The 20,017-nt window shown below is 44.2% G+C and overlaps 1 protein-coding gene across 1 annotated transcript in view; it reads left to right on the top strand.

Annotated features, from left to right (window-relative positions):
- TMEM135 (transmembrane protein 135) overlaps nucleotides 1-20,017 on the top strand; it is a 488,083-nt gene that overhangs the window by 450,139 nt on the left and 17,927 nt on the right. Inside the window, exons 9-10 of the mRNA XM_089656743.1 lie at nucleotides 11,748-11,817; nucleotides 16,537-16,704. Coding sequence (XP_089512869.1) covers nucleotides 11,748-11,817; nucleotides 16,537-16,704 — 238 coding nt within the window. The remainder of the gene's footprint in view (nucleotides 1-11,747; nucleotides 11,818-16,536; nucleotides 16,705-20,017) is intronic.

Below are 20,017 nucleotides of genomic sequence, written 5' to 3'. Positions count from 1 at the left end.
TGTTCGTATGCAGAACAAATACGCCTATCCCTTCCCTAAGCTCTGAAGTGTGTTTTTCATTTTGCTCGGTAGTAGTTTGGTTACAGCTTTTAAGCACTACCTAGTCTGTCTCTCTTTTTCCGTCTGAGCTGTAATCTTTGATTTGAGGCAGGGATTTTGTGAAACCGGCACTAGGCCACTGTGAAGCCACAAAAGAAAGACGGCACATCGTTCCCAAAATACCTCCTTGATCTCAGACATTGTCCATGCGGAACACAATGCTTTTATTGCTGTCTGTACTTTCCTGTCTCAGTGACTAGAGCACCCCTTTTCTTGCTTGGACATCACAGGGACAAGAAGTGAAGGAAAATGTCCTCAATGGGCTCACAGGCAGAAATAAGTCTTCCCCATCCTATCAAATACTACAAAAAAAAAAGAAATAAAACTTGTTTGGAGTGAGGTTTTTATCTTCCTTCCGCCCTCTTCATAGTTTAAATTGGGTGCTTAACCCATGGCCTTTGGAGCCTTCTGATGTGGCCAGCAACCTCATGCTCTGGAATGGCTGGTCGTCAAGCCCAGAATGCGGTTTGCTGTCCCGCCATCCCAGAGTATCAGAGTGCATAGAGCCGGCACTAGCAGCAGAGGAAGCAATCGGCCGTGGAGGGAGCAGGAGCCGACCTGTAGTGCCTCCTGTCGCAGGCAGAGTGATACCAAGTGCACTTCATCTGGGACCTTTCTACAGGTTAGCGATGCCAGCCGGAGCTGGAATAGAAAAGGCTCCGTTTATTTAACCACTTAGATTTCAATGGGCATATTAGCACTTTTTTAAAAAAAAAAGGGTTCTTAGGTTGCTTTCACACTGATCCACAAGTTCAACGCAGTGCTCCCGTGGCTTTCCTGTGTGTTAGCTGCACTGAGCCATAGACTTCTAATATATTCTGCAGGTTTGGCGTCCTTTCACAAGCTGCACCACGCCTGCAGGATATAATTGAAGTCTAGTGCAAAGTGCAGTTGACCAGCAGGAAAGCCGCAGGTTTACTGCACCAGCGGTGGGGGTGAACCGCAGCGCATCAGTGTGAAAGTAGCCTTGTAAGGGGCTCAGGACAGTAACAGTTTGTTTACATTTACAGTTTAGGGGGTGGTAAAACACCATGATTGAGACATGTTTTACCACACACCCTCAACTACTGGTGTAGCCTCAGGAGTCACAATGGTAGCCCCACCACATACTCTAGGAGGCCCGTGTTGGTCTCCCTGTCACATTATCCTTTACACTTGGATAAGTGGGATGGCATATACAGAAACTGATCCTCTCCATTTCCTCCTGCAACTGCTGAAAGCCAGCTTCTTCTCCTCTCCCTCCCGCCACCATTCAGCAGCTGCAGGAGGAAAATGTTCATTATGCTATTCAAAATAAAAAAATATGAAAATCTGAACCATTTCATTTCATTGTGACCTGAGACTGGTTACCAAATCACTTAAGTGGCCCTCGGTCCTCGATAGGTTGAATGCCCCTGGTATAAAATAACTGAAGCGTGGCAACTGTGCAGCAGAGCTATCTCATTCTGTTAAAGCTGAATTTCAGCCTTCCCTTCATTCTTTCACAGTTGTACAGCCTCCTCTATTGTACTGGAATTGCTTACTCTGATTTCAGTGCACACTGTGAGCTTCTCACAGTGTGCATTAGAAGCTGTCAGAACCTGCCTTATTTCCTGGCTGGAAGACATTCCCAGCCTAACTGTCCCTTGCTCGCCCCCCTTCATTAATTGGATTTCAGTTATTTCAATTATGGAGGCTTAGCAGCACATGTGGTTGTGGATCACCCTGCCTATTAATTCCTCCTCCTGCAGCCTAACAACCACCCATCAAGACATTTTGATTTTTCATAACTCCTCCCAAGAGCCAATCCAGTGCTTGCATCAGGGCTGAGGGCTCTTGAAAGGAATACTGAGGCAGGATGCTGTGACCTTTTTAGGAAGCTATGTACAGTGTCCACCAGCCATGATCTGCCTGAATTACATAGGGAAGCACAAAGACCGAGTGATGACATCCCTAGATAAAGGCATCAAGTGGAAACAGATTTTATTTAAAACTATCAATAGCATGTTGATGAGGGGTCAGAGAGGTGGGAAGTTGGGGGAGAAGAACCAGGGAAGGTAAAATCAGAGCAGATTACACTTCAGGTTTGAAATCAGCCTGTCACCCCTCTACACATAGCAGGTTCAACATAAGCTGTAATATATATACAGTCAGGTCCATAAATATTGGGACATCGACACAATTCTAACATTTTTGGCTCTATACACCACCACAATGGATTTGAAATGAAAGGAACAAGATGTGCTTTAACTACAGACTGTCAGCTTTAATTTGAGGGTATTTACATCCAAATCAGGTGAACGGTGTAGGAATTACAACAGTTTGCATATGTGCCTCCCACTTTTTAAGGGACCAAAAGTAATGGGACAATTGACTTCTCAGCTGTTCCATGGCCAGGTGTGTGTTATTCCCTCATTATCCCAATTACAATGAGCAGTTAAAAGGTCCAGAGTTCATTTCAAGTGTGCTATTTGCATTTGGAATCTGTTGCTGTCAACTCTCAAGATGAGATCCAAAGAGCTGTCACTATCAGTGAAGCAAGCCATCATTAGGCTGAAAAAACAAAACAAACCCATCAGAGAGATAGCAAAAACATTAGGCGTGGCCAAAACAACTGTTTGGAACATTCTTAAAAAGAAGGAACGCAGCGGTGAGCTCAATAACACCAAAAGACCCAGAAGACCACGGAAAACAACTGTGGTAGATGACCGAAGAATTCTTTCCCTGGTGAAGAAAACACCCTTCACAACAGTTGGCCAGATCAAGAACACTCTCCAGGAGGTAGGTGCATGTGTGTCAAAGTCACCAATCAAGAGAAGACTTCACCAGAGTGAATACAGAGGGTTCACCACAAGATGTAAACCATTGGTGAGCCTCAAAAACAGGAAGGCCAGATTAGAGTTTGCCAAACGACATCTAAAAAAGCCTTCACAGTTCTGGAACAACATCCTATGGACAGATGAGACCGAGATCAACTTGTACCCGAGTGATGGGAAGAGAAGAGTATGGAGAAGGAAAGGAACTGCTCATGATCCTAAGCATACCACCTCATCAGTGAAGCATGGTGGTGGTAGTGTCATGGCGTGGGCATGTATGGCTGCCAATGGAACTGGTTCTCTTGTATTTATTGATGATGTGACTGCTGACAAAAGCAGCAGGATGAATTCTGAAGTGTTTCGGGCAATATTATCTGCTCATATTCAGCCAAATGCTTCATAACTTATTGGACGCCGCTTCACAGTGCAGATGGACAATGACCCAAAGCATACTGCAAAAGCAATCAAAGAGTTTTTTAAGGCAAAGAAGTGAAATGTTATGCAATGGCTAAGTCAATCACCTGACCTGAATCCAATTGAGCATGCATTTCACTTGCTGAAGACAAAACTGAAGGGAAAATGCCCCAAGAACAAGCAGGAACTGAAGACAGTTGCAGTAGAGGCCTGGCAGAGCATCACCAGGGATGAAACCCAATGCCTGGTGATGTCTATGCGTTCCAGACTTCAGGCTGTAATTGACCGCAAAGGATTTGCAACCAAGTATTAAAAAGTGAAAGTTTGATTTATGATTATTATTCAGTCCCATTACTTTTGGTCCTTTAACAAGTGGGAGGCACATATGCAAACTGTTGTAATTCCTACACTGTTCACCTGACTTGGATGTAAATACCCTCAAATTAAAGCTGACAGTCTTCAGTTAAAGCACATCTTGTTCGTTTTATTTCAAATCTATTGTGGTGGTGTATAGAGCCAAAAATGTTAGAATTGTGTCGATGTCCCAAAATTTATGGACCTGACTGTATACTGTAAGCCCTATAAATTGTAAGGTGGGGCCTCCATGGACACGGGTCAGCATAGGCACCCTGATCGGTCTGCCTCTATGTAGCCCCATACAGAACAAACTCATGAAAATACTCAATATCAGCACCGATACTGGTATCAGTATTGGTGCATCCCCAGTTAAAACCCCTGTTTATTTTTCACTGTCTTTCCTGTTGAGGAGATTTCCCTTCACTTCCTGTTATAGTAACTCAACAGGAAGTGAAAGGAAATCTTTTACAAAAGGAAATTCTTCTCTTAAACCGTTGTCATCAAAGCAAGTGTGCCCATTGGAAGATTTATACTCCCTCCTGTTTTGATTACATCATTTTGGATTTCCCTTCACTTTCTGTCTTGGTGACAGTGGCCACCAGGACAAATAGAGGTTCTTTTGCAATCCCGTAAAGGGAAGTTATGCTCAGATAAGGAGCTGCCTTTGCTGACCTCCCCTTCTGAAAAATACTCTCTGCCCTTGCATCATGATGATAAATTGACGTTGATACCTTCTAAGGTCAGTTTCACACGGACTTCAGCTTGTATAAGAGCAGTGTGAACAGTATGGTTTGACAAAGCATTTTTCCGAGCTTTCAGCAAGCTTTTTTAAAGCTTTTAAAGTACCTTACATCTCCAGTTGGTAAATGTTGAACACAGATCCTCTTGGGAGTCTGATTGCAGGCTTCAGTAATTAAAGCTTATTGAAAGCCTGCTAGCAGCTTGCCTAAAGTGGTAATCAGTACTCCCATTAGGATTTGTGTTCAGCATTTATAAACTGTAATTGAATGGTACTTTAAAAGCTTCAACAAAGCTTGCTGGTATTTCTGCAAATGCTTTGTCAAAGCTTGCTCTTCACACTGCTCTTATACAAGCTGAAACCTGTGTGAAACAGGCATTAGTCACAGATAAGGTGTTCAGACATCTCTGGTCAAATGCATTTGGGTCAGACTTAGAGGTTTTCTTTAAAGGATAAGGTCACCTTTGGGAATGTTTCATGTTCCACCCGTTTTTAGGGTGGAACACGTAACATGTTCCCCATCCTGCAGCCACCGCCCGATTCCCTCACCCCCTTTCCAGTGACAGAAGTATGGGGAGAAGTTCCCTGTACTAGCTGTCACTTTTTAAAAACAGTTTGGCCTTGCGTGACTCCACCCACTGGGTTGCTTCATTCATTCATTCACAGTGTTCTGCGAATGAATGGACTACAAGTCCCGACATCCTTAGCGGGTGTCAGCTTGTACTGAGCTCTGCGAGAACTGTGGTAGTTCATTGAGTATTCCGGTCAGAAGAGTCAGCTGATCGCTGGTGCAATGTTGTACAGGCTCCTATTACAAACATTTTTTGTTGTAGAAAGGTGAACTTATGCTTTAAAGGTTCCCTGTACAATAGTCAAATGTGAACACTTAGGATTTAGATGTACTGTACTACTGTAAATCTTAATATTTGCCAAATATTCTTCTTTTTGGAATGGCAATAGATCTCAACCACCAGAAATGTAGGTAGGTGACTTCTTGCCAAACATCAGCCTCTTTAAGCTCAGAGCTGCCACTGTCAGGGATCTCGGGTTTCACTGCAGCGCACGGGTCTGCGCATGCGCGGAAGTCTAATATGAACGAACATACGGGCGCTAGGACATAGGCGCCCGCGGCAACAATCGCGGCCGCGCATGCGCACTCACGCACACGGGCGCGCGCCTGGCACCAATGACCAATGACACCAACCGATTCTTGCATGCTCAAGTTGCCGTATGGTCTTGTTCCTGCTTGTCCCTGTCATCCTGTTTTCCTGTGAGAGTATCCTGTTGCCGACCCAGCCTGACCCTGATTGCTGTTGACCGTGTCCTGCCCTGACCTCTGGCATGTCCGACTATTCTTCTGCCTGTTCCTGATTATCTGACCTCCTGCTGCTGAACCTGGCCTGTGACTTGACCATTCTCTGCCTGCTGCTCTGTACTGTTCTGCCTCCACTGTTACCGACCCGGCCTGTCTGACTTCGCTACTGCTTCACGGTGTGTTCTGTCCATCCATCCTGCACCGATCCATCCGTTGCTGTCTGGGCCTGCTCTGCCTCTTCACATCAGGCTCTCATCCTGCTACGTACCACTGGCGGTTCCTTCTACTGCAGCTGGGTGTATCCAGGGGCCGTGACCGGGTCTCAGTCGGCTCCAAGTCCATCCCCACCATCAGGCTCTGGTGAACAAGCAGATTGGGGCTTAGACTCTGCGCCCTCGGGAAATACGGTCTATGGAGCTCTAGAGTTACCATCAGTAGGTACCTGACAGCCACAATACATGTAGGATGTGACAAGTGGCTGAAGTTTCAGCTGAAAAGCAACACATTTGGCTGCAAGGCATTGCTGTAAATAAAACTCAGATGATTGATAAATTCAGTTTTATTGGACATTTGCAATAAACTAGTCCAGATTTATTTTCAAAAGAGTGCTATTGTTTGACCTGCCTAAATGTGTGGCCATTGCAATCTTATTTCCTTGCTTTCCTAGCTCTGGCAATTCTTCATTGATTGATGCTTGCAGGGCATTCCATCCATTGATAGAAATGGTGTGTGTTTGTAACGCCATGTGTATGGATCAGATATGGTCTAGACCAGCCTTTCTCAACTGGGGTGCTGCCTGAGGTCCTCAGGGGTCCTGTGGCATCCTGGTAGAGAAAAGCTCTGAGATGAGCCCGAGATCCGGATTCCTAGCTGAACTGAACTTTGAAAGTGAGGGAACTTGGTCAGAATCAGCAAAGTGAAAGGAAATGGAGGGGGAGTATGTGGCCTCCCCCTAGAGTGCAGTACCCGGTGTGTGAGGAAAGGTACTGCAGTGCAACTCTTTTAAAGGACTGTGTGTGTGGGTGAATGTGTGTGCAGGATTTTTTTTCCCTCAGAGAATATGTGTAGGAACCCCCCCTTCTTGTCTCTGCCCCCCCCCCCCACCTCCAAGCATCGTCCCTCGGTTCCACCTAGAATTGCACAGATTCCGGTGTATATCAGGGCCGGATCTAGCCTGTCTGCTGTGGGGGTGCAGTGAAAAATGTCAGGGGGGCAGAGGATAGGGTCAGCAGGTGGTTATCACAGCAGTGTATAGGAGGCAGCAGGGCAGTGTGCAGTGGGTCAGAAGGGCAGAGGATGAGATGTAGGGCAGTGTACAAGAGTCAGTAGGACAGAGTACAGGCAGTCAGGGCAGAGGATAGGGGTCAGCGGGGTTGAAGACAGGGATCAATAAGACAGAGGACAAGGGTCAGCAGGGTTACAGGGGGATAACAGGTAAGAGAACAGGAAAAGGCAGACAGGAAGGACAGGATCACATCTGGCAGAGCACTCAGCAGAGCTCCTCCTTCCCTGCGCTGCTCACAGCCCGGGCACTCAGCAGAGCTCCTCCTTCCCTACGCTGCTCACAGCCCGGGAAATCAGCAGAGCTCCTCCTTCCCTGCGCTGCTCACAGCCCGGGCACTCAGCAGAACTCCTTCTTCCCTGCGCTGCTCACAGTTTGGGCACTCAGCAGAGCTCCTCCTTCCCTGCGCTGCTCACAGCCTGGGCACTCAGCAGAGCTCCTCCATAAATGCCATACAGCATATACAAGTGAAACTCAAAAATCAGAATATCGTGCAAAAGTTCATTTATTTCAGTAATGCAACTGAAAAGGTGAAACTAATATATGAGATAGACTCATTACATGCAAAGCAAGATAGTTCAAGCCGTGATTTGTCATAATTGTGATGATTATGGCTTACAGCTCATGAAAACCCCAAATCCACAATCTCAGAAAATTAGAATATTGTGAAAAGGTGCAATATTCTCTGCTCAAAGTGTCCCACTCTAATCAGCTAATTAAGCCATAATACCTGCAAAGGGTTCCTGAGCCTTTAAATGGTCTCTCAGTCTGGTTCAGTAGGAATCACAATCATGGGAAAGACTGCTGACCTGACAGTTGTGCAGAAAACCATAATTGACACCCTTCTTAAGGAGGGAAAGCCTCAAAAGGTAATTGTAAAAGAAGTTTGATGTTCCTAAAGTGCTGTATCAAAGCACATTAATAGGAAGTTATGTGGAAGGGAAAAGTGTGGAAGAAAAAGGTGCACAAGCAGCAGGGATGACCGCAGCCTGGAGAGGATTGTCAGGAAAAGGCCATTCAAAAGTGTTGGGGACTTTCATAAGGAGTGGACTGAGGCTGGAGTCAGTGCATCAAGAGCCACCACACACAGACTGATCCTGGACATGGGCTTCAATTGTCGTATTCCTCTTGTCAAACCACTCCTGAACAACAAACATCGTCAGAAGCGTCTTACCTGGGCTAAAGAAAAACAGACCTGGTCTGTTGCTCAGTGGTCCAAAGTCCTCTTTTCTGATGAGAGCAACTTTTGCATCTCATTTGGAAACTAAGGACCCCGAGTATGGAGGAAGAATGGAGAGGCACACACTGCAAGATGCTTGAAGTCCAGTGTGAAGTTTCAACAGTCTGTGTTGATTTGGGGAGCCATATCATCTGCTGGTGTTGGTCCACTGTGCTTCATTAGGTCCAGGGTCAACGCAGCCATCTACCAGGAGCTTTTGGAGCTCTTCATGCTTCCTTCCGCAGACGAGCTTTATGGGGATGCTGACTTCATTTTCCAGCAGGACTTGGCACCTGCCCACACTGCCAAAAGCACCAAAACCTGGTTCAATGACCATGGGATTACTGTGCTTGATTGGCCAGCAAACTCGCCTGAACTGAACCCCATAGAGAATCTATGGGGCATTGCCAAGAGAAAGATGAGAGACATGAGACCGAACAATGCAGAAGACCTGAAGGCCGCTATTGAAGCATCCTGGTCTTCCATAACACCTCAGCAGTGTCGCAGGCTGATAGCTTCCATGCCTCGCCATTGAGGCAGTAATTGCTGCAAAAGGGGCCCAAACCAAGTACTGAGGACATATGCATGCTTATACTTTTCAGAGGTCCGATATTGTTCTATGTACACTCCTTGTTTTATTGATTGCATGTAACATTCTAATTTTCTGAGATTGTGGATTTGGGGTTTTCATGAGCTGTAAGCCATAATCATCACAATTATGACAAATCACGACTTGAACTATCTTGCTTTGCATGTTAATGAGTCTCCTATATTAGTTTTACCTTTTAAGTTGCATTACTGAAATAAATGAACTTTTGCACGATATTCTAATTTTTCGAGTTTCACCTGTAGCTGAGATCGGATTCTCTTACAGACTGATCTCTCTGTGTGTATGTTGCTATTACAGCTACACTGCCATTCTAATCAGGGAATTTCACAGGTTAGAACTGTAATATAGCAGCTAGTTATGCTCTGTGAAGGTGGAGGCTGTGTCTGTAAAGGTTATCTAGCCCTTACGTCAAAGATAACAAACTGCCCCCCCTATGTGTGAGTATCATATCTCAGCATGAAAAAAAAAACTGCACTTAGCACGCTCACCCCCTAAGCAAAAATGACCTCTTCAAGCTATAATTCTCCCCAAACAAAAATTTAGGAATTCCTCCCTCTCAGCACAAATGTTTGCCCTCCCCCCCTCATCTCACCTCTTAGCTCAAATGCCCACAATTTCCCCAAGCACTAATCTACCTCAATGGAAAAAATCACTTCCCCCCCACACACACACACTTCCTCTTTCTCCTCAAATTTCTCATCCCAGCACAAATCCTTAACTGCAAATTCCCCCTCCTAGCATAACTCTCCCCATCCTAGCCCAAATCCCCCACCCATTCCTAGCTCAACCCCCCTCCCCAATCCCCCTCTTAGACCAATTCCCTCTCATCCCCCTCCGAATCAATTGCCCTCCCAGCACAAATCCTCTCCCACATATCCCCCCTCCTAGCATAAATCACCCCAATCCCTCCTCTTAGCCCAAATCCCCCCTCTTAGCCCAAATCTCCCCACCACTTCCTATCTCAGCTCCCCCATTCCTCATCTTAGACCAATTCCCCCTCATTCCCTCTCCCAGCAAAAAATCCTCACCCCCAAATCAATCACCCTCACAGCACAAGCCCTCTCTACCCCCCCCCCCCCTTTCCAGAACAAATCCTCTCCCACTAATCCCCCCTCCTATTATATTATAAATCCCTCCAATCTCCCCTCCTAGCAGAACCCCCCCCCCCCCGTATCGCACAAATCTTTCCCTCCAGGCTCAAATACCCCTCTTAGCCCAAATCCCCCCAATCTCCCTTCTAGCATAAATCCCCCCCACTGTATACAATTCCCCTGCCATGAGGTTCACCCCCCAACCCACCAGGAGCTGAGTTAGCTGTGCTGTCCAATCCTGTCATTAGAGCGCTCCTGTATACAGCAGATGAGAAGGTATCGCTCTTGGATCATTCACACACTCCTTCCCTACCTGCAAACTATCTCCCGGCAGCAGAACACGTGGGTAGGGGGCGGGTACAGTCTGTGTACAGCCCGATGTCAGAGTGATCCCTTCTCATCTGCTGTATAGAGGTGCACTCTAATGACAGGAAGGGAGACCACAGCATGGATCACAATCTGCCTGTTCTCTGCCTCTGTCATTGGTCCTATCACCTTCACTACACTGTACCGCGCTGCCCTCTGCTTCTCCCGGCCCTGAGTGCGGGGATAGGGATAAGGACTTGTCAGCTGGGCACAACACGTCTGTGAGAAGGCCAGCCTGGGGGGGCACAAATTAATTCTGGGAGGGCACAGCCCACCCCAGTACCCCGCTAGCTCCTGGCTTGGTTTATATACAGTGTATACGTGACCTTTTCTTCATGGAGCCTAATAGAGAAGCCACCTTTTTTTAAGGGTCTATGAAGTTATACTATTTGACTATTTTAATTATATATACACGTCATTAGTCTAAAGAAACTGTCACATGACACTAAAAATAGGTATCGGTAATTGGTATCAGCAAGTACTTGAGAAAAAGTATTGGTACTCCTACTCGGTCTTAAAAAACTGGTATTGTTGCATCCCACCCCATACCCACCTCCGAGTACTGTTCCTTTTAGAGGTTACAAAGTCAAGTATCATTTGTGGTGCTAAGTAATTCATATGGAATTTGTTAATGTTAACAAGCAAAGCAGTAAAATAGGTCCCCAGCAGCAATAATCCCCCCGCAGCAACAATAGATTCCCCCAGCAACAAAGGATCCCCGCAACATACACCACCTCAAGAACAATGGACCCTCAGTAGTAACAACAGATCTGCAAGCAGCCAGCCATCAATAGACCCCTCCCTCAACAGTAGATCCCTTCCAGCAACAATAGATCCTCCACCTGCAACAATAAACATCTCCAGCAACAATAGACCACCACAAAAAAAATATCTCCTCCAGTGACAATAGATCCCCCAGCAGCTCTTGCGTACATTCAGTGCTGGGGGTGCAAGAACTGCATTCACCCATGTTCCCTCTGAAAAAAAGCCCTGCGTGTGTGTACATGTGTTTGTGTGGACGTTTGTGTGTGCAGAGCAGTGCGACCAGAACTGTCATGTATTTATGATATAGTAGGTGTATTTTATATGCAAACCTGGCTTTATTTAATACTGAAGGTCAACTAAATGTTACATTTTAGCAGAGTTGCACTGTTTCCAGGGTCACATTAGCTGCTCACTGATCTAACTTCATTTGCAATGCAGAGTTGCTCTTTAATAGATGAGTTCCCAGGTCAGTCCATAGACCCTTGTGTAATGAATGGTGAGTTATTTATAACCGTACTGGGACTGGATCATACGCAAACCATTATAGCAATTTATCTTTTATTCTAGCTATATATCACTGCATTTTCCAATACAAGGACCTGGTCAAATGGTGTATGTTTATTTATTTGATATACACACTTACATTTTTATTTACATGTCGCATTCTTCCATGTAATTTATGGTTTTGTGTTTAGATGCAAACACGGGCCAAGGCACAGATGTTGCAAGCACTATGAAGACAATTGTATCTCTTACTGCATTAAGGTACGTTGACAACGTCCAAACATCCACGGGTTGGGAAGCAGTAATTGTAACAAGATGTACAGGAATCCAGCCAGGGGTGGCAGGCGTGTTTCTTTGAAGACTTTTGTTAAATGAAATATCTAATATAAATGAACAAGCAGACCTTTTTATGTTATCCATGTATATTTAGCCAAGGGTTTCATCCAAGAGCCATGAACATTATCACTGATAATTGGAATTAGGCATTTAATCAATCAAATTAGTTGGAATTGCCATTAACTTGACCTAGACTGTTGAACTCACTTATTGCTGTCTGCATTTAGCATACAATTTTTACAATTGGTTCAGTCCAAACTCAGGTTGCTGGCTGATCTACAGTTATCATGAGAATATTTGTAACACACATTAGCTTAATGCAGAGTTCATATTTTCAAAACCGTGTTTCAGTATATAGTGCACTATAAAGAAACACTTTTTAGGACACCTGATCATCATACCATTAATATGGAGTTGCCCCCCCTCCCCCCCCCCCCCCCCCCCCCATCCGCCAAACACTACTGTTGAAGCTTTAACAGCTTTCACTCTTCTGGGAAGGCTCTCCACGGGATTTCAGAGTGTGTCTGTGGGAATTTGTGCCATTTCAGCTAAAGGGGGGTAAGATCTTAAACTCATATCAGTCTTCCAGGTCTTTTCAAAGAGGTCTAGTAGAGTTAAGGTCAGGGTTATATGGAGACCACTGCAGTTCCTACATGCCTACACCAGAGTTTTGAAGCTGGTTTTGTGCACAGGGGCACAGGCATGCTGGTACAGAAAAGACCTTCCAGAAACTGTTACTACAAGGAAGGAAGACCACAGCAGTTGTCTGAAATGTATTTGTATGTTGTAGCCATCACTGAAAATGTCTGAACTTCGCCCCACTCCAGAATACAGCTCCCACAACTGTAATTGAACCTATTATTAAAAAAAAAAACTTCAAGATCCCTTTTTTTAACTCACCTGTAGTCTAGTTCAGGTAACATAGCCACCCCAAGTATCCTCCTTTTCTGTTTATTTCTTGGAAAGGTACTTTTTTGGGTGTCCTTGTCACTGCCTGTGGGATATGGACACTTCCAGTTGGATGTCCACAGGGTCCTCTTAGGAGAGGGTTGAGGACAACTTATCACGGGGAGGCGGCAGAGGAACCGGTGGTTTCACGACCCCATTGAAGCACTGGATCAGCGGTTCCCTGCACTGCAACCAACTTCCATGAGGGAACTGGATGGGGGACTTAGTTTATTATATCTGCCTTAACACAGTAATGTAGGGTGAGAGGTAAGTACTGTTTAAAAAAAAGTAGTTTTTGCCCGGAGTGAGGCGTTAATATACTGTAGTAGGTGTGATAGTCAGGTATCCATATGGCTGCATAGTTTATGTGCTGCATATATGTGAGGGCAGCCATAATATGTTTTATTAAACATGTAGGCCATGCTTCATACTGAATTTTACTGTGCAGAGACCTAACTAACTGCAGAAGGCTAATTAAGTTTTTCTTGGCAATCCTTTACCAGTCATATATGACCAATAAATCTTTTTTATACATCTCTTAGCTTAAAGTGTTACTAAACCCAGGTTCCTGTATTCACTATATCTGGTCTTCCTACCATAGTACACAGAACATGGAAATGCAATTGTTTTAGTAAATATAAACTGCTAAATACCTTATCTCATCAGCAGTTAGAGCAGTCCTGTGACTTCTGTCAGTGTCCAGCAGAGCACTGGTTAAAGCTTGTAGGATGAGTTTATATTCTCCTCTCCCTGCCCTATGAGATTGCATAACCCCTGACCCTCTGTCTGGACAGTGCTGATTGGCCCTGTGCTGATCACATGCACCCTCCCAAAGGAAAAGAAATATCTCTCTAGCAGTACACACCAAACTGAGCATGTGCAGGGTGTCCCCAAGGCTGTGTTCTATCGGGAGATGCAATGGGGAACATGGAAGAAGGGGAGGATCAGAGAAGTCAGGATCACACATCCTTTTTTACACTATGCAGAGGATTAACCCCTTAAATTCCTCAGTGAGTATAACAAGCATGCTTTACTGCATATACAGACTGATTTTACTGTTGTGGGTTTAGTAACACTTTAAATACTGAAAATATGGGACAGAAAATATGAAAAGTCAATAACAGTATGTAAATGTTATAATAACTACTCTAAGGGGTTGATTTACTAAAGGCAAATAAACTGAGCACTTTGAAAGTGCAGTTGCTCCGTAGCTTAGTCGGTGAATGAGGTAAAACTTTACTTTGCAAAGAATACCCAATCACATGCAAGGAAAAATTTAAATAAATACATTTGCTTGCACTAGATTGGATGATGGAAGTCAGCAGAGCGTCTGCTCATTTACTAAGCTCTGGAGCAACTGCACTTTGTAAAGTGCGCCATCTATTTGCCTTTAGTCAATCAACCCCCAAGTGTGATTACTGAAATAAATGGGATTACTTTTCACGACTTTCTCAAAACACAGGGGAAATTCTTTCCACTTGAAAAAAAAAAGCTTTATTCTTTTTTAGCCTTTAGTTCATTCAAACACATATTTAGAAACAAAATAAATGTCATCCTTGTTAGGAAATGTCAGTTTCCTTTCACCTACCATGGGTATTTCTTGCAGCCTTCTGTCCACGTGCCCAACTTCCACACTGGCATTATTGCCGTTAGCTCAGATTTGCTGTTTGGTGCACTTTTGAGTCATCTTGTAGCTAAAATTGATATTTCAGTGTGTAAATGCTACAGTGTCCTTTGATATCACCAGGTGGCAAAAGCGGCCTCATGGTACAAGGGCTCCTGTTATTGTTAGATTTAGTAAACGCCCTGCTTTGCCACCTACCTTTTTATGGACTTGAACCTTGTCAAAACCCAAGCCTCCTTGCACATTCCCTTGGTGAAGACTGGACTCAGCATCTCAAAACTACACACAGCACTTTTTGTCCTATAATAATGGCAACCCCTTTTCATTTCTGCACCTGGATACATAACTAAAGCTGAGGTTTCTTGGCGAATAATTTTCACACCGAGCCAGCCAATCAGTATTTCAGCATCAACAGTCAACCTGTGATGTCATCTGCACAAGCTGAGACCATTAACGGGTATAATGTGTATAAAGATATGGCTTTAGGGGTTAAAACTATTGATACATTATTTTTAGGTGCTCCCAATACCTGTTAATGTTGAGAGAGAGTCTTAATTTCCCAGTTATCTTCCATGGCCTCTCAGCTATCACCTGTACCTACCACTTATCATTGCCCTTCCTAAACACTTAAACCGCCCTTTAACAATGTTACTAAACCTAGCTCTGAATATTAAACCCTAATTTACTGCATCTTACCAGTCCTTGGATGTGACGGCAGCATTCGTTCTCTCTTTTCTCCTTTTTCTACTTTATTTTCATCTGGTGATCCTGCCAGTAGCATACTACCTGTCTAAGGGTGACAACAATCCCTTTAGTGTATCTGTGTCAGGACAGCATCGTCACCCTAGAACAGGAATTGTATTAGGGCTGCAGAACAGGAAAGGTACGAGCTCAATAGAGCATGTAGCAATCAATATTCGCAATCCTTACCCATAATTTATCTTACCTTTTACAATATTTTTTAAATCATTGAAGGCTTTATTGTAAACAGTCAAAGGCAGTCATAGCAGACTCATTATACAACAGTAAGACATACTAAACAGAAGAAGAGAACAGTTTTGGGTACAGCTTCTAGGCCTCTACGAAGCCATAGATCCAAAAACGGCAATAGTAACAGTACAAAGGTCATCGCAAATAGGACACTAAGCAGTAGACTCACTATAAAAAAGAGTAACTAGAGGTCAGGTATATGTCAACCCAGGCAACCTTGCAGCATTTGCATCTGGACCAGCTCCAATGAGCCAGGGGTATCCAGCCATGGAACCCAAAGCCTGTCAAATTTACTTGGGCATCCTCTATGTTGGTAATTGAATTTCTCCAATCTTAAGGAGTCAACCTTTTACATTATTGATCTGCAGACAGAATTCTTGACATGTTATGTACTAAATCTCGGTCTCCATCTAGTTAACGGTACCTATGGACTTTTGTGGCGTCACCTCATTAAAATGCCAGGGATTCTACCACTTACCCTCCTTCGCCTCGCTCCTTCCAAAAGAGACTGATTGCCAGCATAGTAATTCCCAGTGTCATGCCTACTGAGTGTTTCATATATCTCCTTTCACTGTCATGTGACTACATCACATTTTACCAGATAGAGCGCCTGTGGCCACCCCTTCACCTTGCCTGCATCTTTTGAAAAGCGGGAGCCAGCAAGATCCTGAGGCCTGATTTTAAGAGACAATTTTATGGTATTATTTGAATGGCAGTAATGATGTTTCTTGGGTGAACTAGGCCTTTGTAACGGTGCCTTGACTTCTCTTTCAAGCCTCTGTACCTTCTTAACACTTCAGGTGTGGAAAGGGTTCTTTACTGTCATAAAATGTGGAATAGTCTTTCACAAGAGCTGTTTTTAAAAGAGAAATTTCTGCAGTGGGTATACAATTAGGTGGCATATTCTGTCATTTCTCATAACATTCAATCAGTAGGGATGCAGACTTTTCTGTCTTGATGTCTCTACTCCTGATATGGTAACATTACACTTATTCTGGATAGAAGGCTGAATATCTCTTCCATTTATGTTTGCAAGTGCAGTTTTCTAAGTAAATGATGTGATGAACAATATTCTTTTCCAGGGATTCATTAGAATGTTCAGCGTTGGGTATTTGATCCAGTGCTGCCTCCGGATCCCGTCCGCCTTCCGTGTTATGTTTACAAAACCCTCCAGATTACTCTCTCTGTTCTACAATAAGGAGAACTTTCAGCTGGGGGCTTTCCTGGGTTCCTTTGTCAGTATTTATAAGGTATGTAGGCTACAGAAGTCCATTTCTATATGTATTTTTATTAGCATATCTAGGAGATGATCTGGTACGTAATGTGTTTTGCATTTAAATACCATCATAAACACACACAGCATTAGGTATTCTTACATAGCATAATTCAACATCAGCAAGTACAGGAATTGAGAACAGAGCGATTGTACTAGATATAAAACATAAAGTGTATCTTATGGCAAAATGAAAAAAAAAACACATATGTAGCACATCTCTGTATGCACATTTACCATGTTTTATCCCTCCAGAAGCCCTGTATATACCTGTAAAAATTAAAAAAAGAAAGCTGCACTAAGTGCCATAAAGAATAAAAAAAAAGTTGAAACAATAAAAAAAGTAATAAAATCAGTGCTGAAATCAGTGCAACAATAACAAGGACAGCAGACCTTACAGATATTTGAATACCTTGATATCAAAGTAATATACACTATATTGCCAAAAGTATTGGGACACCCCTCTAAATCATTAGATTCTGGTGTTCCAATCAATCACCTCCATGGCCACAGTTGTATAAAATCAACCATCTAGGAATGCAGACTGCTTCTACAAACATTTGTGAAAAAATGGGTCGCTCTCTGGAATTCAAGCGTGGTAACGTGATAGGTTGCCCCCTGTGCAATAAGTACATCCGTGAAATTTTCTTGCTACTAAATATTCCACGGTCAACTGTTAGTGGTATTATAACAAAGTGAAAGCAACTGGAAGAAATAGCAACTCAGCCTCGAAGTGGTAGACCACGTAAAATGACATAGTGGGGTCAGCGCATGATGAAGTGCGCAGAAGTCACCAACTGTCTGCAAAGTCAAAAGCTAAAGACCTCCAAACTTTGTGTGGGCTTCAGATTAGCACAACAACAATGCGCAGAGAGCTTCATGGAATGGGTTTCTATGGTCAAGCAGCTGCATCCAAGCCTTACATCACCAAGTGCAATGCAAAGCATCAGTGTTGTAAAGCACATCGCCACTTGACTCTAGAGCAGTGGAGACGTGTTCTCTGGAGTGACGAATCACGCTTCTCTGTCTGGCAATCCGATGAACGTGTCTGGGTTTGGCAGTTGCCAGGAGAATGGTACTTACCTGACTGCATTGTGCCAAGTGTAAAGCTTGGTGGAGGGGGGATTATGGTGTGGGGTTGTTTTTCAGGGGTTGGGCTTGGTCCCTTAGTTCCAGTGAAGGGAACTCCTAAGGGGTCAGCGTACCAAGACATTTTGGACAATTTCATGCTCCAAACTTTGTGGGAATAGTTTGGGGATGGCTCCTTCGTGCTCTAACATGGCTGTGCACCAGCGCACAAAGCAATGTCCATAAAGACATGGATGAGCAAGTTTGGGGTGGAGGAACTTGACTGGCCTGCACAGAGTCCCGAGTCATCCCGATAGAACACCTTTGGGAGACTGAGAGCCAGGCCTTCTCGTCTGACATCAGTGCCTGACCTCACAAATGTGCTTCTGGAATAATAGTCAAACCTTCCCATAGACACACTCCTAAACCTTGTGGATGGCCTTCCCAGAAGAGTTAAAGATGTTATAGCTGCAAAGGGTGGGCCAACTCAATATTGAACCCTACAGACTAAGACTGGGATGCCATCAAAGTTCATGTGTGTGTAAAAGCAGGTGTCCCAATACGTTTGACAATATAATGTATGTGAAAACCAAAAGTCTCACTGTGATCTGCACGCATGCATCCACTTGTGAAATCCACCATTTAAATCTCCTTCACTAGCCACAGTGTCATTACCACCATATCAACAGGCCTAAGACCCCACATTAGAAGAGGTCAAATAGTGCGTGCAATCTATCATTAGACCGGAAAGTCTAAAGTTTCTCCCAGCAGGATGGATGATAGACCCACGGCAGAGCATCAAATAGTAAGGAGCTCAGTCTCAGGCATAGGAAAGGAAAGGAGGGGCCACATAGTGTAGTAAATTCTAAAACACATTATTAAAAGCCAATTACATACTTACAAGAGCAGAAACAGAAAAACACATAACAGCTAATGCCGTTCGCTTGAGCTGAGCTGATCACTGCTAGGCCCCAGTTTAATGCATTTCGTTTCACAGAACATCCTTGGAGGGTTCCTGGAGTGTACCTATTGATGTGCCAGAAATGCATTCTTCTCCCAAGTCTTGCAAACTAAAAAACTAAGCATTTTGTGGAGTGGGCAGTGCCATTCCTGCAAACCTACTTATAGCCTTCTAATCTTATATCTCAGCATAGACTAACTGAAATAACACAGGGATTGTGCATAGAGCAGCTCTAAATTTATGACCTGATCAATGGGTATTTTTTTTGCACTTACCAAACAAATGTAACAAAACTCTTTCAATGGTATATTTAGTAGACCAACAGGTAGCACATTGTAAAGGTTTGCATACACCTGTCAGTCTCTTTAGAAATGATTGTACCTGAATTTTCCTTCAAGAGAAGAGTCACTATATTCACCTCTCCAGGGGCCTGTGTCCTTCCTCCTCTCCATTCCAGCACTGCAGATGGAGTGTTGGGTGCCTGTGTTCCCTGTAATGTGCTATGGCTGCTTCCTCTGACCTCGACGTCACTTCAGGTCACAGCAGTCATGTAGGGCTTAGAGGAAGGAGACACAGAACGAAGGGATGCACTCCCAGAAGCACTGAATGCCAAACAAACTCGCAAAGGTTGCAACAGTGGAATGGAAGGGAAAAAGACTTCTGGAGAGGTGAATATTATGGCTGTATTATAAACTTCAGTATGATTATTTTTTTTTTGGGAGATTGACAAGGTCTCTTTATTAACACGGGGTATGGCTGATAACCTTTCGATGGTGAACACATGATAAGTCATATTATAGTCTTGGTGAAAACAAGCACTGTAGTCTGTTTACTTGCTTTGTGGCTGCAAGATCCAGAATCCTGTCCTTTTGTTCAAGTTTAGATAGCCCTAATATTGTAGTTGTGTTCAGCTAGACCAGCAATGAGCAAACTACGGCCCGGCGGACCTTTTAATCCGGCCCGCGGAGCGTGATACTGTCAGGATGGCTATCAGGATGTGTGTAGGCGGGGCAGCGTGACGAACGTGAGGGGAACTAGGCTCCTCTCACAGTCCGCCCTGAAGACCGGAACGGCGCGGGAACATGGCGAGAGGAACGCGCGGAGCAAAGGTAAGTAAATTGACACAGGGGGGACTTGGGGACTTAATATGGGGGATGAATTAATATGGGGGATGAATTACTATAGGGGGGATGAATTACTATGGGGGGATGAATTACTATATGGGGGATGAATTACTATATGGGGGATGAATTACTATATG

This window comes from Staurois parvus, unplaced genomic scaffold, assembly GCF_062004578.1.
Source record: "Staurois parvus isolate SC_StPar_1 unplaced genomic scaffold, SC_StPar_1.0 ptg000027l, whole genome shotgun sequence".
Lineage (NCBI taxonomy): Eukaryota > Metazoa > Chordata > Amphibia > Anura > Ranidae > Staurois > Staurois parvus.
This window is presented reverse-complemented; position numbering and strand designations above follow the sequence as displayed.